This window comes from Oryza glaberrima, chromosome 11 (genome assembly GCF_000147395.1).
Source record: "Oryza glaberrima chromosome 11, OglaRS2, whole genome shotgun sequence".
NCBI lineage: Eukaryota > Viridiplantae > Streptophyta > Magnoliopsida > Poales > Poaceae > Oryza > Oryza glaberrima.
Genome location: NC_068336.1, coordinates 3927840 through 3949621, shown reverse-complemented (window position 1 = coordinate 3949621; position 21782 = coordinate 3927840). Strand labels below are relative to the sequence as shown.

Sequence of the window (21782 nt, the reverse complement as noted above, 5' to 3'; positions counted from 1 at the left end):
TCGGCAACTAAGGCCTTGTTCGATTTGGAGGGGATTGGGGGGAATAACTCCACACCGCAATAGGTGTAGAATAAATCCTCTTCAATCCCTCACTCATGGGATTAACCGAATAAGGGCTAAGGGGGTTTCCCAACCGACGCCTATCAGGTGTTCTATGGTAGTGAATGCATGCACGTCTTGTATAGTGAGATAAAAAAAGAGTATAAAGGGATTGGAGATTAACTACGCTGGTTGTTGGTGGGTTGATTAATTGCTGAAATCCTACCGTCTAGTAAGGGGATTGTTCGGTTAATCCTTATGCAAAAGGGATTGGAGATCCAACGACGCTGGTTTGTTGATGGGTTATGAATTACTGAAATCCCAGGTTCAGGTAAGTAGATTGTTCAGTTAATCCCAATAAGAAAGGGATTAACTAAAAATTTTAATAGGTATAGAATAAATCCATGTCAATACTCATTGGGAAGGATAGTTCTATTATAGGAAATTCGCACGCTCCAAGGAGTAAAAATATCATCGCATCTGCTAAGAGCAAACATTAATCTTTACATTCCATATATACAAGCGAAATGTTACATTATACCAAAACAATGGAAATGTTATATTTTACTTCTTCGTTGTCTTGGTATTATTTCCCTTTTAAACATAGCATCATCCATATTAGCATCTCAAGTTCTCTAATAAAAGAGAAATTTCTTCAGTGTTTTAATTCTGTGAAATAAGTTTTTTTTAAAAAAAATAATGTGAAGTATTTCCTAACCATGCATAAGTTCGTTTACGGTTGATTAAAAAAAAGGAATTGAAGGCAGTAGAAATATCTAGACTTTATCCAAGTTAGCATATCTCTCGCTTTCTATTAGCTATGAGCAAAAGTTCTTCAACGTTATCCTAAGTATGTAAAACTTCTAGACATAGTAGTAACATCTGTACAACAAATGTGACACAATCAAGCTTCTGAATCTTCATTGGCAACTTGTCTTCAATGATAAACTTTGCAAGGCACCAGAGTAGTCACTTGTTTACCTACAGCCATAATAATATTTAACGATGTTAAGCATATAGGGTGGAGACTTCTAATTGTGTTTGAGAGGTACATACCTCCTGTAATAGACATCTATCATTCAGGCCCTGGACAACATGAAAAGTAACTTGCAATCCAACGCGTGAAGTATTGTTGAAAATTAAACATAATTAGTATAACATATAAATTTGAATAGATTATAGAACACCAGCGATAGTTGTACCTTTGGTTTTTTAACAAAACTCCCCCAAACAATCAGCATGGTAAGGACCACGATCAGGAATATTGCAAGAAGAATGACAGTAGCATAAAACTGCAATCTTGTCCATGGACTCCATGGTAGAAGTCTTATGAATGCATAATACACTAATGTGATGCTATAAATGACAAAGTATAATGTCAAGCTTGCTACGATAGAAGTCCAAAATGGTCCACTTGCTAAGTGAGCAAAGACCATAGCCATTACGCCAGGTAATCCACACACCAACGAAACTTGAATCACAAGATCCTTCTCATATTCACCGAAATCAGATTGGCTGCTAGCATTGATAGCAGAAACGCAACAATAAATGGTACCATACAAGTGAGAAGCGACTGAAAAGACTTCATAAGAACATCATTTTCCTGAAATTTAATTAAGAGTGTAAATTATTATTTTTTCTTGACTTATAAAAATAACATGTATTTATCTTTTACCACTACAAAGTTAAATTAAGAGAAAAACATAATTATTTTTTAGATTGGCGAAAATAAAGGATTATTTTCAATATTGACAGTCAAGAGATGTAATTTTATAATATAGTGAATTTCTAAAAGAATATAATGCAAAATTATCTGCATAATAAACAGAATTTACTTACTTTGTTCTGGAGCGTTTGAACTTGCTGACCATGTTGAGTTATATTTGCACTCATGTCTTGCTCTACTCCTATGATTCTTTCATGCTGATGGATAATAGAATCTTCCATTTTCACCAATCTAGAAGCGTTCTGCCTTTCTGCTGATTCCAAAACTTGAATCCTATTCTCAAGCAAATGAGCTTCATTATTATTGGTTTGCAGTTGACTGGTGTTTGATTTTACCTGCCAAGAAAATAAGGATCAGCATATCCAGCAAGAGATAAAAAAGTGAAAGGTCTTATAGTAAGTCTTATGACACACTAGCTTGTTGCTGCTATCACCAAGGCCTATCACCACTTGTTTTGACCTCCTCAACGCCATCACCTCATAAAGGACAATGTCAACATGCTGTCACAACTGCAAGCCGCAACGCCTTGATCAAGCAATACTGCTTACTCTACCACATTGTGTTGGACAATGCTATGCAAGTCTTATAATGTGCTAGCTTGCTGCTGCTGCCACTAAGGACTATAAACATTTGCTTTGACCTCCTGAACGGCATCATCTCATCAAGGACAATTCCATTGTCATGACTAGCCCTTGCCAGTGATTGCAATTTCAGAAATTTCTGAAATTCGGTAATTTCGTCCCTCACCGGCAAGCACATATCTCGCCCGAAATTTTCCCTTTTTTTTCATTTTTTTGTGAATTTGATCGAAGTTTATCTAAATTCATTCAAAATTTCAAATAATTTCGGCCAAAAAAGTACTGAAACTTCCGAAATTTCAGTTCTTTCAGCCCCCCTCCCCTCCCCCGACAAAAACCCCGATTTCGAGAATGCAAACCCTAGCCCTTGCAGCAGCCTTCAGTGACTCAGCGCGCGACCGCCTGAAGTCTGAATATAAAGTCCAAACCATTCCAATAGCACCCTAAATCTCCAGCCTCCTAGGTGCCACAGGCTGACAAGCACACAACGGTGCTACTCCCCCATGGGACACTAGAGCTCTTATTGGGTCATGACAGTGCTGCATTGATGTGCTATCTGCGTGTGCTTAATGTTTGCACACAGGCGTATGGTGAATTAATGATCTAATGAGCTTTCCACGGTGCTTACACCTGTTCTTACAGCTGTAAGGATATGGACTGCATAACTGATCCTAGAAATTTTCTGTGACCCCACCCAGCACACCCCTGGGTCCACCCCCTGTTACTACCACATTTGCAAGCCCCAAGGCCCACATTTTATACAGTAAGGAATTTCTAAAAATTATACAGTGCAAAATGTTAGGCATAATAAACAGAATTTACTTACTTTGTTCTGGAGCGTTTGAATTTGCTGACCATGTTGAGTTATATTTGCACTCAAGTCTTGCTCTACTCCTATGGTTCTTTCATGCTGATGGATAATAGACTCCTCCATTTTCACCAATCTAGAAGCGTTCTGCCTTTCTGTTGATTCCAAAACTTGAATCCTATTCTCAAGCGAATGATGATCATTATTATTGGTTTCCAGTTGACTGGTGTTTGATTTTACCTGCCAAGAAAATAAGGATCAGCATATCCAACAAGAGATAAAAATGAAATGTCTTATGACACACTAGCTTGTTAATTGCTGCTGTCACCAAGGCCTATCACCACTTGTTTTGACCTCCTCAACGACATCACCTCATAAAGGACAATGCCAACATGCTATCACAACCGCAAGCCACAAGGCCTAGATCTAGCAATATTGTGTTGGACAATGCTAAGCAAGTCCTATAACGCACTAGCTTGCTGCTGTTGTCACCAAGGACTATAAACATTTGCTTTGACCTCCTTAATGGCATCACCTCATCAAGGTGCATGAGCGGCTCAGCAAGCGACCGTCTAAGCCCAAACCTGAAGTCCAAACCATTCCAGTGCAGCACAGCTTAAGGGTCCTAATTAATCTCTGGCCTCCTACTTGCCACAAGCCCACAACATTGCTACCCCCAATGGGATACTAGAGCCCACAGCATTGCTACCCCCAATGGGATACTAGAGCTCTTATTGGATCATGACAGTGCTGCATTGATGTGCTATTTGAGTGTGCTTAATGTCTGCATGCAAGTATATGGTGAATTAATGATCTAATGAGCTTTGCACGGTGCATACACCTGTTCTCACAGCTGCAAGGCTATGGACTGCATAATTGATCCTAGAAATTTTCTGGATGCCCCCAGCACACCCCTGGGTCTGCCCCCTGTTACTCCACATTTGCAAGCCTCAAGGCCCAGATCAAGCAAGACAGTTAAATGCCAGCCTCTGCCTAGATCGACAATGCTAACCTGTCACTATGGGCATTGATTCCTGAATTTGAACAGATCTATTTGTTTCTGGGTCGCTCCTTTTTTTTCCAGAATATAAAGAGTAGCATTAACCCAGCATTATGAAGCATCATTTTTTGCAGAGGCAAGCATCTAAAAGATACAATATCAAAATATGAGCGCTAGTAAACAACTTGCTTACCTTGACCTGAAGTGATTGAACATGTTGAGTACATTGGCTTATATCCTGTTCTAGTGTTGCGATTCTTTCTTCGTGATGGTTGATCGAATCCGCTAGTTTTTGTTGTGTGAAGGTGACATGTCTTTCTTTAGATTCAAAAGCTTTGGCCATATCATCAAGATTATCCTGCATCTGTGTGTTGGTTGATCCTACCTGCCAAGATGGTAAATATCAGCATATTCAAGTATTCAACAAATAACCATAAATATCCAGCATTAGTTTATGTTATATTGTACAAGTACTAATGTGCATGGTGCCTGGCAACCGTTGCTCAAAATTGCTACTGTTTTGACAAGCATTGGTTTGCTGCTAAGTGACCCAAACCCTAACAATGGGTTGATGGCTGAACTTGTAAGTACATTTTTTGTTGCAAGTAGCCAAGTAGCAAGTGCATTTTCATGGGAACAACAAGATAAAAGTGATACATAACATATTAGCATTACATCCTTGCCCTTCATCTAGCCATAAATGCTCTGTCCTGGACTGAAAAGTATGGCAATTAGAGGTATCAGCCATCAGGACTCGCACAATTCATTTGCTCTGAATTTCGAAGATCACAGTTCAGATATCTTGCGATTGATTCAAATCCCCGTGCATTCCAGCTCCTATGGTATCGCATATATGAATTTTATTTCCAGCCTTTTCTCATTGTGACATTGGCGATGTCACTCTTTCCTTTGCTTTTATCTACATGAACAGATGTCCTAAATATTCTATGTGTACAATCAATAACTTAGTTAATGAAGAAAATTCATAGATGTTTTTGCTATTCACTGTTATACTCACCAGGGAAACCTAAGCTATGAACTAATTATATATTGTCAGGTTGTGAGGAGATCCAATTAACCACCCTTTCTTCCCTTTTTTTTTCTAGATTCATGACATAATGAATTTGATATTGTCACATGCAGTAGTCAATAAGAATTCTGGATCCTAGGGTTAGGTTCTTGCTTGTGTGCTACAACTACACCATTGCAGCTCTAGAATTTGGATGCAGCTTTAGGAGGTCACCGGCAACAGAAACGTGACATCACCAGTGCGACTTCAATCTGCAGCCTATCCCTAACAAAATTTCCACGAGATCATGTTTGTGGTTTCAAATCCACAATTTATTTGTTTACAATTGATTCTCGGAAAACCCCTTCAATATGCACGCATTAGTGCATTAGTGCCCCAATCAAAGAACTTGCATATAATCAGCCTTTTTTTTCTTAAGCAGAAGCATTTTCTGAAGATGATCAGCCCTCAGTTTTCAAAGTACTTAACAGGACCTGCGTTTGTTCACCTTGGAGATGCACCATATTGTCAAAATAATATTGTTACAACGGTATCTTATAAATTTATGATAAATTGATAATAGAGATACAGCTCCCATATAATTTTCACTTTTTTCATTGGCAGATTTCTAAGGTACACTGCTACTCTTATACAGCAATGGAAAGATCAGCACAATGCTGACAGATTTCTAAGGTACATTGCTACTCTTATATAGCAAAGGAAAGATCACCGCAAGGCTGACAGATTTCTCTTCAAGGATATCCTATGGTTCTCAATTTTCTGGTTTCTCCACTGTCTATGTATTATGCGTTCCTTGAAGCTACAGATTGATAGTCATAGCTGCTAACTGTGCATGTGAAAAGGTAAATGTTAAATATGGGCATTTTTTTAAGTGGTTTAATTAGTTCATATTTATCAATACGTGCAACTGATTACTAGTAACTATAAAAGCATAAGCTACAACGCTAGCTTACCTGCATCTGAAATCGTTCCATCTCTTGAGCAAACTCATTCATCTTCAGCCCTAGCATGAAGTTGTCTTTTTCTAACTCGTCCACCCTTTCCTTAAGACTGTATGCCAAATTCTTCAATTTGGAATTGTCAGATCTCAAAGTCGAATTGGCCTCTTCTGTCCATGAAAGTCTTGTAAGCAATTTCTCCTGCAATATGTTTTTTCTCATGCTCATGTATAAGAAACAAAAGTACAATATGAAACTAGGTTTCAGAAATCCTCTTGCTGAACATAAGAAGAGACCTTGTAATATTCTAGTGATGCGATTCTCTCTTCGAGTTGAACCAGGCTGTTGCAGTAAATCTGCTCTTTTGACTCCAACTCACTGATCTTGAGCTCGTGGGACCTCAGAAGATAAGTGATCTCAGTTACACTTCGAGGCCCTGAATTTGGGAATCCCAATTCCATCCATGCAGTTTCAGTTTGGGTCTCGCAATTCTCACTGCAGGGTTAAAAAAAAAATGGAGAATCAATAGCACGATGTGCACGAAATCCCAACCAAAACCCGCACGAAACCCCCACCAAAACCCCAAGACGATCGATACGAGGATCGGCGAAGAGGAGGGGAGGAAGGAATGGAGCGAGCAGCGGAGACAGCACACACAAACCGTTCATCCTCGGAGGACGACGACGACGACGAGGGCGGCGACCGCGAGAGGGACGGGGACCGCGCGCGAGGGCTCCAAGGCGGTGAGCGAGAGCGGCGGCGCCCACCGGCGGAGGAAGCAGCCGCGTCGCCCCGCTCCCGCTCCCGCCCCGGAGACGACGCCGGTGGAGGCTGCAGGGCGGGCATTGCGTGCGCCGCCGCGCCGACTCCAGCGACTTCGGGCTCCGAGAGGATTTGGGGGATTTTGGCCGCGCCGCTGCTTCGTAGAATCCAAATTGCTTAATTAACTAGCTTAGCTTAATTACAGGATTACTTGCGCTTAATCCATGTTCTTAGTGCCCAGTGCTTAGTGTTGTTCTCTCCCGGAGTCCCGGTCCCAGGCGTATTAGAGAGCGCGGTAATTAACTACTAATACAAAACAATGCGGTTAGTGTTGCACTTTTTGACACGTCAGATGCCCCAGGCCCACTGGAGGGCCTTTTTTATTTTACACCCACTGGAGGCCCATTGGACCCTCTATAACAGAACTGATAATAAGTTTTTTTTATAAGAAAGAGAGAGAGAGAAAAAGACCTCTTCATTGTATTATTATTATTTTTTATTCTTACTCACAAGTAGGATTACAATCTTGTGCTAGGAAATTTACAAGTTTGAAAATAGTAGTGTATTTTTTAGCAATGATTATTTAAATTGTACTCCGATACAAACTTTTATTTAGTGTAAAAAAATTATGCTAATAGGTCTATATTTCAAAGTATATCTAATAAAAAAATTTTATGATGAATCAATAGCAAAGTATAATTGAAAAAAAAGGTATAATCTTAAATATTTTTTAAAAAATTGCCATATATAAATATTTGAAGGAAGTACAATGCAAGTGATTACTATGATAGTTTACTTATATTACATATCTTAAAATAATACTCACGCAGCGTTATTCAATATTAATTACAAATTAATAGCGAAAATGCCTGTAGCCTAATGGTTACAAGAGTCTCAGTAGCACCATAGGTCCTGGGTTTGACTCCTCATGGGAGTGAATTTTCCAGGATTTAACGGCTTTGTGCTTTTAGTGGTAGGCAACGTATCGTCAATCTCTAGGATGGTTGTGCTTTTAATGGTAGGCAACGTATCGTCAATCTCTAGGATGGTGCTTATTATAACTTCGTCAATCTACAGGATGGATTTGCCGGCCTAGTCTTTGAAGATGCTCATAGTGGTAGGGTTTGTGCGTAAAATTACAAATTAATAGTTTATTTTCATATTAATACTTAGAATAGATATATCTCGTAACTTCCTTTCATATGACCAGGCTCATAAAACTTCTAAAATTTTCAAGGAAAGTTTAATTCTACAGAACTGGTGAGTATACTAGTTTAATTCTATGGTATACTATACCATTGTATGAACCTTCCCAAAAACTTATGTACAGTATTTTTTATAAAGCCTCAAGGATGCTTGCCCTCTTAAAAAAACAATAAATATCACTGCTTAAAGCCTCAAACCTCACACCTAATGTCAGAAAAAAAAAAAGAATACAAATGTAGGCGGCGGCGAATCTAGAACGAAAAATACAAAAATACCGGGTGTCATATACCTATCAAACATATACTTCCTCCGTTTCACAATGTAAGTCATTCTAGCATTTCTCACATTCATTGTTCAATGAATGTGAGAAATGCTAGAATGACTTACATAGTGAAATGGAGGGAGTAGTATATTACCCTCTTTACGTGCTAACATGAGCTAACACCAATGGGATTATAAAGTTTAGAACAGTGTTATACCCTGTGGATTTGCCCCTGAATGTAGGGGTACAATCGTCATCGGATGACATAGTCACACTCACATAGTTAATAGTTTAGAACAAGACAATTCAGTCTTGCCTAAAGGAACAACCGAACAAGTTTAGAACAAGACATATAATAATAGTATACTTAGGACAAGCAAAATTTTCAGTGACATATTCAGTCTAGCCTAAAACCGATGCCATTGCTTTCATGGTTTCGTACTTCCATTGCGTCGCATCCCTCCAGCTCCAGTCCACCAAACTCTGCGCACTGCGCTCCTTCCAATGTCGCCGCCGACTTCAGGTTCAGGTCGCTACCTTCACTTCTCCTTCAGCTTCTGATCTCCACTGGTAAGTTCTTCACTGAACTCCCACAGCTTCTTTGCTAGCTCTGCATCTCTTGCAACAGCCGTCGGCGTAGCTTCGTTGCAGTCGGCAAAGTATTTGCCGGACACGTCCTTCAATCCAGGATGCAATGCTAGATAACAGTTCGTCGCAGCTCCCTGAAATATTGATCATTTCTTGGCATTGATCATTTGGGCAGAGAATGCTGTTGTTCGTTTAGTCAGGCTTGCTTTTCTATCGTTACCTGAGGTATGCTCTTCAGAAAAGGTTTCATGACTGAGAAGATTGATATAATCAGACCTGCAGAGGGAGCATTGTGGTGTGTCAAACAGTTGGTTGATGGAAGTTTTTGTTGAGTTTTTGATTGCATTACTGTTTGTCAGGATGTGGCGAGGGAGGTTGGTGGCGATTACTCCAGGATGCAGGGAATTTGCAGTCAGATTGCATCCTTCTTCCTGAAATATAACAAGAACTCCCTGAGTTATAGATTATAAGAGTGCCAAGTTGTGTTCGGCTGGAGCAGCAAATCAAGATGCAGAAAATTGTTGGAAAGTGCATTGCTAATACTACTTTTAATGAAGGTTTGCTTTAATGAATATAAATTTTCTGGAGGCTTCTTTTCTTCATGAATCATTGAAATGTCCGAGATTACAGACCTGAAAACGCCTGGATAGCTCATTTGCATGGAGAATATTCGCTAATTTGGAATGTCCATATGCCTTGAACGGACGGTACCTGAAAATATATCTATTATATACTAAAAGTCCATTAAACTTCCCACAAACGCTTCCAAACCGCCACGTGGCGCTCTAATAAATTAGAGAAATCCAAAAAATTCTAAGAAATAAGCAAAACATCCGACCGTTAATTTTCACTTAAGATGGTAGACCCATTATTCTTCACCATTAGATCTTATCTTAAAAAAAAAATCCTAAAACCCAATCCATAATCTCCTCCCACCCCTAACCCACCACCTCTCAGGTGGCCCTCAAGTACGTACGAGACCTCCTCTCCCCTGACATCCGTACGTACATACGTCTCTTCCTCTCCTGTACTTCCTTTTGTCTTGCCATTTTCCATTCAATCTACCAATTTTCTACCTAGCAAAATTCAATATGTAAATAAAAGTAAATTCTCTAAATGATTATAATTTTTACATTATATTTTATTTATCTACATTGGCCATGTTTGGATATACAAGAATATATCTTTTGGAAAAAAATCCTATCTTTTACATGAAAAATAAAAAGTAATTAAATATTAAATTAATAACATATATATGATCTTCGCTCCTCTCTCCTTGCTCACTTTCTCCTCCCTATTTTGTAGCTAGCAACTCATTATATAAATAAAAAGAGTAAATTTCATAATACTATATCTATCTATCTATCTATCATATACTCTTTACGTCCCAGAATATAGGATGGGTCTCATCCTATCCTAGGTTGTTACATTCTAGGACAGAGGCAGTACTAAAAGTCTATTAAACTTCCTACAAATGCTCCTAAGCCACAACGTGGCGCTCTAATAAATTAGAAAAATCCAAGAAATTCTGAGAGAAAAGCAAAACATCCGAGATGAACCACCACACCTAAGACAGCTAAGGTGATTTACCAAGGTCATCACGAGTGTCGCAGCAATACTGATTTGCCAAGGTGAAGATGAATCAAATCATCAGTGTATAATGTTTGTTTTGTTAATAACACTTCAATTTTAATTTGAATTTAATTTATTAAACATGATTTCTTAACAAAAGTAAGTCTACTTTCTTTCTCGATAACTGGATGGATAATTACTCATAGGATGAATTAAATATTTTGTTGTATAAAACTAACAAATAGCTTATAAAAATTATCAAAGAATATCGTTGAAAAACAATCGTAGAGAAATACTTTTTTTGAAATTTGAAGCGTAGCATATACTGTCTGGTTAATATTCCAATCTTATAAATTTCTTGAACACAACTTACGATACATGCCCGCGTATACGCGCGGGCTACCTTCCTAGTTTTATAAAATAGTAAGAACGTTGGTTCAATTTGCTGTACTGAGTCAGCCTGAAGAACACAAATGCAAATTACTAACTTCGACTTGTCGTTCAGCTTATCTAGATCAAAGCATGAACCATCGCTTCCTCGATGCGAAATAGAAGACACGTTTATGATCCTGCCTTGCAAACCAGTCTCTTTAGCCGTGGCTTTCATCTTGTCGAGAAGGAGATTTGTCAGCAAGAAATGCCCTGTTTACAAAGTAAAATTTCAGAAGTGATTAATTCATCCGGTATCTCTTCGCTTTGCTCCAAGAAATCGGTATCTCAGGTTGCCAAGCTTCTGTACAACATACTTACCAACATGATTCGTTGCAAATTGAAGCTCAATCCCATCTTTGGATAGTCCAAAAGGGCAGGACATTACCCCTGCATTATTTCTTCAGAGAAACACAGAACAAAAAATGACTTGTCAGTGAATTCAGTAACACAATTTTCCATTACTGAAACTTTGCAATTCAGTCAGTGATGCCGAACTGTTCACACATACATGAGGACGTTCAGATGCCTATAAGACGAGTTGAACGATTTTGCGAAGCTGCGAACGGAGTCGAGGGAGCTAAGATCCATCTCCATGACATGGAGCTTTGAGCTGGGGATTTCCTCTGCAAGGCTCTGTTTCACCTTCATGCCACTCTCCAGTGTCCTTGCTGGTAAGATCACCTCTGCTCCCCTTAGTGCAAGGACCCTAGCTGTCTCCTTTCCTATGCCATTTGTTGCACCTGGTATGTACCAAATGGATCACATGATGGAAGAAAGAATGAAATAAAGATGAAAATTTGTAGGATCAGGGTATTTGAATTTTCGATTTTCTTCTTCTCTCAGATATTTGAATTTGTGGTATCAGCTAGAATTCTATTGGTACAAAAGCTGATTGAGAATGGAGTTTACCAGGTTTGGGCTACCAGCTAGTTTTCAGTTGTTTTTTTTTTGAACGATCCGCAGCAGACAGCGCCAAGATTCATTGAATTGTTTTCTTTTCAATTGTTTTCTGAACCTTGAGTGGAATTGGCACCATGCTTTCAGAAATTCAGAATGGTGTGTACCAGTGCTGCACTACATTCTTACCGGATGAATCTACAAACTATACAAATTCACCTCTAAATTCAAGTTTCATACTCATATTTATCCAATAAACGTTGGACAAAATCCCGGAGTCCTATATATACGGACGCTGATAAAATGAAGGGAAAAAGGAAATCAAGAACATTGTCAAAGACATGAAACGGCGACAGGCCGAGCAAACCTGTGACGACGACCGTCAGGCGGCTGGCGTCGACGCCGGCGGTGACCTCGTCGGCGGTGGATGCCCCGCCGAAGCCCGATGGCCCATTGCGCCGTCCACACAGCCATCCCCAGCTAAACCCCATTCCTCCTCCTCCTTGTTCTCCTGAACTACAAACTGGTCAGCAGCCGAAGTTTCAGAGAAATCAGAATTGTGCAGAAGCAGAAGTATTTGTTGCCGTTCACCATCTGGGAGGAGACAGTGACTTGTGTGGCGCACAGTGTAACACAACTTCACACATGACAACACCGGTCGCAGTGTTCTGAATTTTTGTCTAAAGATGCTTTTGTTTGGCGAAGAAGATTCTGAATTTCTGATCAGATGATTTTTCAACAGGTTCAGAAGGATCTCACACTTGGAATTTTCAGAGATCACCTGTGGAAAACCGGTTTTCACTTTTCAGAGGTGTCTAGATTGATTGATTGGACAAAAATGACACTGACGTGAGCAGACAATTCGTACTACAGACTCCAGAGTTATTGGTATCATTGGCAGCGACATTTCTTCTCCGTTTAGTCCATTTCGTCGATTCTTGGAAGAGCCTTAGCCATATCCATGGATGGAGCTCGAGAACGGTCAAGAAAAACAGGTTGACCAATTATTTTCTTCTGAAACGAAATGGCAAAAAAAGCAGGCTGATTATTAATGCATTTGAATTTGTTTACACATGCAAACAACAGTACTGACAAACAGCTCTATGGTCATATTATGTAAGCTGTATCATTCCATTGAAAAAAAATAAAAAATAGAAATAAAAAATAAAATTCTGTATCTGAAGGATCTCAGGTTGAGACATGGTCAGGTTCAGAATTTCAGACAGTCTAAACAGTGTCATTTTTGTCTGTTGAATTCTCCACGACGATTAGTATCCACGAGCTGTTCGCTGAAATCCCATAGCCTCTTCGCTAGCTCTGCGTCTCTCGCAGCAGGCCTCGGCGTGGCTTCCTTGCAGTCCGCGAAGTATTTGCCGGAGACATCCTTCAGTTCAGGATGCAGTGCCAGATAGCATGTGGTTGCAGCTCCCTGTAAAAAATTAGATTGAAGTTCATCATGCCAGGTAAAATATATCTTATTTGTGACACTAGCTAGTTACTGAAGATTTTACAGTTGGATTGTTGAGTGGTAACAAGATTGGAATCGATTACCTGTTGTGTGTTCTTCAGAAAGAGGTTTCCCACAGAAAGGATTGAAACCATCACGCCTGCGAAATATTCAGAGAGGATATGGGATTTGGAGGTTGGAACAGGTAATAATAACTGAAGAAAGGTTTGTGTTGACATTACTGTTTGTGACGACATAACGAGTGATATTGGTGAGGATCACTCCAGGATGCAGGGAATTTGCAGTCAAATTACATCCTTCTTCCTGAATGGAATCAAGATTGTTATTTCCCAAGGGGTGATATATCCACACTGTTATTTCATCACTAAAAAATGAAGAGTAAATCAAATGGGTTAGCTACCACACAAGTACAAGCACTGAACAACTGTGCTTGCACTAACATTTTGTCTTAATTGTTGCTAATACTACTAGTCGGGTTTTTCGACATTCTCAGAAACTCTAATTCTTTCTTCAACGATCAAAGTCATCAATCATCATGAACAAGATAAACGAGAAAAGGCCAAAAAAATGTGTACCTGAAAACGCTTTGCTAGCTCATTTGCATGAAGAATATTAGCTAATTTGGAATGTGCATATGCAATGAGTGGTTTGTACCTATAAATTTCGGAACAGGACAAGAACAATACTTTTAGATACTTACATTGTGATAATGTACGCGGTAACAATAAAATGAACACATTGCTGACCTAGACTTATCATTTAGCTTGTTCAGATCAAAGCAAGAACCATCACTTCTCTTGTGCGCAATAGACGATACGTTCACGATCCTGCCCTGCACGCCGGTCTTCCTAGCCGTCGATTTCATCTTGTCGAGCAGAAGATTTGTAAGCAAGAAATGACCTGCACTTGTAAGTAAAATTCAGCATATGCTCAAAAAATAAGTAACAAACTTGCAACGAACTAGTGTTCACGCGTCATTCTTACCGACATGATTCGTTGCGAACTGCAGCTCAATCCCATCCTTGGATAGCTTGAAAGGGCACCCCATTATCCCTGCATTGTTTCTTCAGACAAGCACAGCAAAAGAAAAAAAAGACTTTTGTAAGGGAGTTCAGTTTCAGATAAGTGCTGCACCAAAGGAGAGGGATTTTAATCACCCGGCTAGACGTCTACCCATTTATTACATGTTAACTAAATAGTTATAAATAAAATTTATCACTCCACAAACACGCAATTTTAAATTTGATTTTTACAAATTGTAACGAAAATAACGAACTAAACTCTAACTAGTAGATGCATATTTACAGTCAAATTTATTATTTTTTATAACAACCGGTAAAAGTCAAATTTAAACTTGCATTTTTTAAATAATATATTAAGTACTAATCTATCTTATTGTTTTGATTTTTTTTTCATAACCATTTACTCCCTCTGTATTTTTGTCCGTTGGTCGAAAAGTGAACGGCGTCATACATTAAAATATGGAGGTAGTATTTGACATGCAATAAACGAACGGATATCCCAGCTACCAAAAGAGTTTCCCCTGCACGAAATTGTTCATCTTCTGAACATTTTGCAAACTGCAATCATGTGAGTGAGTGAGTGAGTGTGGCATACATGAGGATGTTGAGGTGGGTGTGGGAGGAGTCGAACGCGGTGGCGAAGCAGCGGACGGAGTCGAGCGAGGCGAGATCCATCTCCATGACGTGGAGCCTGGACCCCGGGACCTCCTCCGCGATGCTCTGCTTCACCGCGTTGCCGCTCTCCATCGTCCTCGCCGGGATGATCACCTCCGCCCCCCTCCTCGCCAGAACTCGGGCCGTCTCCCTCCCGATCCCGTTCGTCGCTCCTGCATTTCGTTTTTTTCTTCTTTGCATCACCAAATCAATAAATAAAAATCACCAAATCAAGAGGATTCTGCTGCCGCAATGGGAAGGTGTGGTTGGTTGCCTGTGACGATGGCGGTGAGGTGGGTGGCGTCTACGCCGGCGGTGACCTCCTCGGCGGTGGAGGTGGGGCCTAAGCCCGACGGGCCTCGCCGCCGGCGATCCCACGGCCACTCCCAGAGCCCCATCCGCGCCGCCGCTCGCAAGCCGTGTTGCACGAGTATGCGATGCGAGGATAGACTATTCACTATAGAGAGACGAGTGGCCAGTGGGTGCTTGGTGACCAACGATCAGACACGTGGACGGCTGATATTGTATAGGCTCGTTGTCCCTGACCGTCCATCTGTCTCCGATCTTGTAGAGAGAAAAAAGAAGAAGAAAAAACAAAACACGCCTGGTGGGACTCGAACCCACAATCGTCTGATTAGAAGTCAGACGCCTTATCCATTAGGCCACAGGCGCCTCATGTGATTTCGGAATTTACTATCGATATATGTATTAGTTTAATAAGGTGATTGACACCCAGTAAACTCGCCGTCAGACTTAAGGCCGGTTTAGTTCAAAAAAATTTTCCCTAAACGTTATATCGAATCTTTGGACACATGCATGAAACACTAAATATAGATAAAAATAAAAACTAATTGCACAGTTTACATGAAAATCACGAGACGAATATTTTAAACCTAATTAGTCCATGATTAGCTATAAGTGCTACAGTAACCCATATGTGCTAATGATAGCTTAATTAGGCTCAAAAGATTCGTCTCGCGGTTTCCAAGTGAATTATGAAATTAGTTTTTTCATTCGTGTCCGAGAACCCCTTTCGACATCCGGTCAAACGTCCGATATAACACCAAAAAATTTTCTTTTCACGAACTAAACACAGCCTAATTGAAATGGTGTCACTGTTCAGCATACGGTAAGGACGACTTCTATGTGCGGCTTATGTGACAATAAAGAAGAAATTATCAGTCATTAATATGCCTCATTACAGCTACTACCATGTTGAATTTCATTCCGATTGGTCATGCATGTGCTTGTTCACTAGTAATCCAAAATTATGAATTGACAGAAGATAATACAATCCTCACCAGCTACCACTAATCCCATACTTGAAGGACTCGTACTCAATAAGAGATCAAGTGAAATTAAAATTGTAGTGCCCTTTTCTATTTCAACGAACTTCCAAATAAAAGAGTGATATTCACAAATTGTACAGACAAAATCATAGAAGCCCAAAACCTTTTGTAAATAAATCCAGTAGGAACACCCTTACAACATTTCATATTGATGATCACTATTCGTAGTTCAAGTAGAATAGAGTAACAGGTTACAAAGCTTTAAGCCCATTACAATCTTTCCTGGCGATTATTGTAGCGGCACATTTACATTGCAGGGGTTGTTTTCTAAATGTTTTCAGGCTTACGACAATAGCTGGACAGCTGCGATTTTAGGTATCTTTTCTCTGAGCTTCTGAGTTAGGGCAACGCGAACTGTCATCACACCAGCAGCTGGGCCCGTAAGCCTAACCTTGACGATAGGTTCCTCGATCGCAACGAATTCAAGCTCACCACCTCCTGTGCCAGAAAGGTATGGCCTAATCTCATCGAGTACCTAATAAAGGTAAAAAGAAATTTAGCATGCTCCAGCAGTTTAGTTTCCATCACAGCAATTTTTTTCCCAACCAAAATAGACTCAAAAGATGGAACATTATACAGTGACTAGGGATCAAAGGAAATTGTCATCTTCCAAGCTATTTTCAAAGAAGATAATCACAATACAGAAATTAAATAAAACAGAACCAGAGAGCAAGAAATCAGAAGCAAATTGTTTAAATATGAACTATAAAGCAGGACATCAGCAAATGCCATACAGTTATTGTTCCCAACATCCTTTTCAATTGCACTATTAAAGTAATTAGTGTGGCACAAAAAGATTTTTCAGAAGAATTTTTATCTTCTATTATGTAAGTTAATCAATTAGCCACGGTAAAGCTTAAGCTACTTCGACATGATGTACTCTACAAGAGACCTTTTGCGTATAATTTTATTTAGCCAGAAATATAAGCAAGTACCTTTTCAATATTCTCCTGGTTCAACTCAAGGCCAGTCTCCTCATCAGCAATGGGCTCGACAGCAACAATTTCAGGAATTTTCTCCATCAAGCGTCGCTCAATACCCATCTTCATTGTTGTTACTGAAGCTGGGCATGATCCACATGCTCCTTGCAGCTTCAACCTCACCACATTCCCATCAATTTCATGCAATGCAACATTTCCTCCGTCTGCCATAAGGTATGGTCGAACTTCATCCAATACAATCTCAACATTTTCAGCTGTCAATGGCAGCTCAACTGCTGGGTCTGGGTTGGCAATAGCCTTAACCACTGCAAGAGCAGCATCCAAACAGAATTAGCATCATACTGAATCCCAATTCACCCAGCATCTTAATTACCCCTGAAAAAACAGTACAGCAAGCAAAAGGTCTAGACTGTACCTATGTCTAACCTATAGCAACAGTAGATGGTGTTCCTACATCCTACTTGGTCCAAACTTACCGACCTGGTGTTGCTTATAATTGATTTGAGATGTTTGTATGCTAGAGCATCACCATCTGGAGACAATATAAAAACTAAGCTCCCACTAAATTGGTTCTGGAGTATAATACAATCCCATTGAGATTGGAGAACATATTAGAATAAACCATGCTGGATTGGTACTAAACGCGAGGTGCGCTATGGCCTATGGATAACTACTTAGCAAATACTGAATTCATCACTAAGTAAGTGTTTGCAGCTAATTAGCGATTACTGAATTCATCAGTAAGTAAGTGCTTGTAGCTTACAATTCATTGCCCCGACACATCTTAAAGATACGAATCAATTAACCATGTATTAGTGGGCACAACAGGCAATAAAAAAGCTGTCACTCATGTTCCTAAAGCTCTAATAGCCCCCCTACCAATCCAAAGGTTCTCAATAAGGTAACAACAAAATGAAGAAAAGCATGAAAAGAACACACACACACCAAGAAATTGCTCTCACCTTGCTGCTGCCGCCGCCGCCCCCGGTGAGTGGCCGCAGCAACCAACCTCGGCGCGGAGGAGGCGTGAGCAGCCGTCCCACACGGCGACGCGATCCCCACCTGTAAATAAACCCCAAATCAAGAACTCGTCAGCTTGGCAGAACCAAGGAAATCGGGTTCCCCCCCTGAAACAACAAACAGCAAAAAGGCGTAACCCTAACCTTGAAGGGGGGCGGCGATGAGGTGGAGGTGGACGGCGATGGGCTCGGCGCCCACGCCACCGCCGCCGCCGCCGCCGTCTGCATCGCCTCTACAACAAAAGATGACCTGGGCCTAGTACGGACTCGGCTCCTCGCGTTCTTGGGGGGATACTGAGGGAGGAGGGTTGAGGTTGTTGGGTTGGAAGGTTGGAACGGAGGAAAGGGAAGGAGAAGCTCTTCGATTCGTGGTTTGCCACTTTGCCTACGCCTTGTTTTTCTCTTGTTTTAATTTTTGTTTTTCCATTCGATTTTTGATTCCGGAAAAATTACTGCCTGGAATTTGGGGTGTTTGTTCGTGGAAATTTCGTGGTTCCTCTCTTGGCTTCGGGTGGTAGCCTACCGGAGTTTGAGCCGCAAACTGGATACAGTCGCGTGCACCGCACGCGTGTTGGCGTCTTATTCCTTTGGGCTGCTTGATTCCTAGTGGGCCGGGCCTTTTTCGGTCCAATAGAAAGGGCTACCTCATGAGTTTATATTCCTTTATAAGAAAGGCTGGCTCATTCATTGCATAAACATTTAGAGATTACAATATCCTGGATAAAACCAGTAACACACTGTCGAAAAGTTAAATAAGAAACACACTCCCTCGTTCTAGCCAGCAGATGAGCATCTCATTAGCACTACAATTTACATGAAGAAATGAAAACGAAACAAAGTTTTGCTTACTACTCCCTCCATTTCACAATATAAGTTATTCTAGCATTTTTCATATTCATATCGATATTAATAAATCTAGACATATATATTTATCTAGATTCATTAAAATCTATATGAATGTGAGAAATGCTAGAATGACTTATATTGTAAAACGGACGGAGTAGTAAAAGACTCGCCATTGAACAATAGGAGGAACGGTACCTTGCATAACCGTTCACTGTTTGGATTAGCGTCAAGCAATCAGACCGGAAAATCACTTTGTAAAAACCTTCATCGAGTGCAAAGATCACAGCACATCGAAGTTATGGCAAATGTCCATTTTACATCAACTGAACATGTCTTATAATTCGGGGGAAAATCCAAATACCCCCCTACAAGTCACTGCTCTTTCTACTCTCCCCCCTACAACTCAATATTGTAAACACTACACATAAGTTAATTTCTCTTCCAATTTCCCACCCTATTCGGTTTTCACGCTTTCTCTTATGCGCTCAATTTCTCGTTATCGTGGGTCTTTAGCTCAGCCCATGAGCGAAGTTTCCTCGTGCCACCTTGGCGGCAAAAGCGCGTGCATCTCCATCCGCTCTTAATTCTTCGAGCTATACGGGTAGGACGACATGACGCTAATATAAACACAGGAAAACAATTTCTAGTCCACCAGTGCAAAACAACAGTGTCTGCCTCATGATTCGTGATTCCACATCAATATGAAGAATGGCAACACCAAGTCAAAAACACATTCCAGAATATTTAAGACATGCTAATTGAAGTAGAATCCCATTAAAAATCACAATTCAAATCTGATAGTTAGAAGTACAGAAAATTATTTGTCGTAAAAAAGATGGTACTGAGATTAAGAAGGGATCAGCATCCCCCACTAATTGTAGCTAAGAATTTTGATGTAAATAATACTACCGCATAAAAATAGGAGATCAGTTTCTCCTAATTTGCAGCTTTCTTCCAATAGCACCGATATAAGGCCCATCTGGCACATGATGGTAGAGACCAACACCAAATGCATTGTCCATATATACTGGTGGTTGTGTGGATGTTGTTGGAATATCATCTCTTGAACTAGAACTAATAGGCTGGGAATTGCTCCTCTTCTTCCTCCTAGTTATTTGTGTTTTATACTGAGAGAAACAGACAACAAATTGTGAGAAGTAGCAAAGTACAATGTCTTTATATGATAAATTAGTAGTGTACTCACATTTTGAGATGAAGAACTTTGGTTGTCTTTTCCATGCTTTCTGCTGTTATGACCAAACTCTTTGCAGACGCTATATCTAATTGTTGTCTTTGCAACCGACCTTCCTTGAACCCTAGGCTCATCAGATGCTCTAGTTCTCTTTGTTTTTGGCCTCCCTGGTTGTGTCCTAGCCACAGGTGGGTCTACATCTGGAAATGGAGTTTTTTCCCATTGTGTCTCATCAGGAACGGGATAAATCATCCCACAATATGTCCTCGCATATGCATCCTTTGTCAATATGTCATCAATATAGCTCTCTGGCCTTTGCTTGAAACCTTGAATAGCTGAAACAGCATGCAAACATGGGATTCCAGTTAAATCCCATTTTCTACACCCACAAGTGTGCTTGTTCAAATCCACTACATATTGATTACCAAATGCGGACACTTGCCAAATGCCCCTACCAGCACACACAGATTTGCAATATCTTGCCTCGCTCTTCTCTGCCTCAAGCTTCTTTAATATATTTGGTGGGATTTGCCAATTGTCCCTTTCTGCACCTTCCCTCTTATTATTGAAATCACCCATCATTTTTGTCCTTATGTGCCCAACCATGGTAATTATGGGTTCATCTCTAGCTCCCAGTATCTTTGAATTGTATGTTTCACTTATGTTGTTAAGAAGAAGATCTGTCTTTGCTCTAGAACTGAACATATATCTACACCAATGCTTGGTTGGAACCTTGCTTAGCCACTCCCATGCCCTCAAATTATTAACCTTTAGTTCTTGCATAGCAGCATTGAACTCAGATTGTCTATATGCATATGCTGCTCGTTCCATCAAACCCTTCAGATATTCCCCTCTAAATCCTGCTTGGGAAAAATTGGCATGTAGGTGCCTAAGGCAGTAACGATGCTCAGCTCCTGGGAAAACTTCAGCCACTGCCTTGAGTAGTCCCTATATATGGCAGCAAAATGTTAAAAAAACAGTTGACATGTATTAATGCAAAGTAGACATATATGATAGCCATTACCTTTTGTCTATCTGACATGAATACCCAGCCCCCAAACTCTTCTCCTTTTCCAATGGCCTTCTCCAAACATAGTAAGAACCATGTCCAAGATTCTGTGCACTCAGACTCCACTACTGCAAAGGCAATAGGGAAAAGATTATTGTTGGCATCCCTGCCTTGTGCTGCTAGTATTTGAGAACCATTGTTGAGTTTGATGTGACATCCATCTATACCGATGAAGGGTCTGCAACCACCTAAGAAGCCAGTAATTTGAGCATCAAATGACAAGAACAACCTTTGAAACCTATGCCTTATTTCTGGCCCAGGTGATACTTTGCACTTAACAAAAACTTTGCTTCTCGGATTAGCAGATAGCACAGCATGAGCATAATCTTGAATTCTTTTAAACTGCAAATCATGATCGCCCATAACTTTCTTGTAGGCCTCCCT

At 40.2% G+C, this 21782-nt stretch overlaps 3 protein-coding genes, 1 non-coding gene and 1 pseudogene across 5 annotated transcripts; all 5 read right to left on the bottom strand.

Moving 5' to 3' along the window:
- Window positions 1-816: 816 nt before the first annotated feature.
- On the bottom strand, window positions 817-7021 carry LOC127753740 (uncharacterized; annotated as a pseudogene).
- A 1488-nt stretch (window positions 7022-8509) lies between these two features.
- Window positions 8510-12567, bottom strand: LOC127755564 (short-chain dehydrogenase TIC 32, chloroplastic-like). Of its 2 annotated transcripts, XM_052281242.1 has the most exons (9): window positions 12430-12567; window positions 12206-12354; window positions 11450-11681; window positions 11260-11339; window positions 10998-11151; window positions 9570-9648; window positions 9287-9368; window positions 9158-9213; window positions 8510-9071 (listed from the first exon to the last, which is right to left on the bottom strand). In XM_052281242.1, exons 1-9 carry the CDS (start codon window positions 12483-12485, stop codon window positions 8889-8891), a joined length of 1071 nt encoding a protein of 356 aa, XP_052137202.1. In that variant the 5' UTR covers window positions 12486-12567; the 3' UTR covers window positions 8510-8888. The 2 variants fall into 2 exon arrangements, with proteins under 2 accessions (XP_052137202.1, XP_052137203.1); XM_052281243.1 differs by lacking the exon at window positions 12430-12567 and having other exon boundaries at window positions 12206-12401.
- A 149-nt stretch (window positions 12568-12716) lies between these two features.
- LOC127755565 (short-chain dehydrogenase TIC 32, chloroplastic-like) lies at window positions 12717-15423 on the bottom strand. Its single transcript, XM_052281244.1, has 8 exons — window positions 15257-15423; window positions 14924-15155; window positions 14291-14370; window positions 14053-14206; window positions 13882-13960; window positions 13528-13609; window positions 13390-13445; window positions 12717-13267 (listed from the first exon to the last, which is right to left on the bottom strand). Exons 1-8 carry the CDS (start codon window positions 15378-15380, stop codon window positions 13076-13078), a joined length of 999 nt encoding a protein of 332 aa, XP_052137204.1. The 5' UTR covers window positions 15381-15423; the 3' UTR covers window positions 12717-13075.
- Window positions 15424-15581: 158 nt separating this feature from the next.
- Window positions 15582-15654, bottom strand: TRNAR-UCU (transfer RNA arginine (anticodon UCU)). The gene has a single exon. It is a non-coding gene; the product is annotated as a tRNA-Arg (tRNA).
- A 681-nt stretch (window positions 15655-16335) lies between these two features.
- Window positions 16336-18798, bottom strand: LOC127753835 (nifU-like protein 1, chloroplastic). Its single transcript, XM_052279283.1, has 4 exons — window positions 18436-18798; window positions 18235-18334; window positions 17267-17577; window positions 16336-16806 (listed from the first exon to the last, which is right to left on the bottom strand). Exons 1-4 carry the CDS (start codon window positions 18517-18519, stop codon window positions 16615-16617), a joined length of 687 nt encoding a protein of 228 aa, XP_052135243.1. The 5' UTR covers window positions 18520-18798; the 3' UTR covers window positions 16336-16614.
- Between the last annotated feature and the right edge of the window lie 2984 nt (window positions 18799-21782).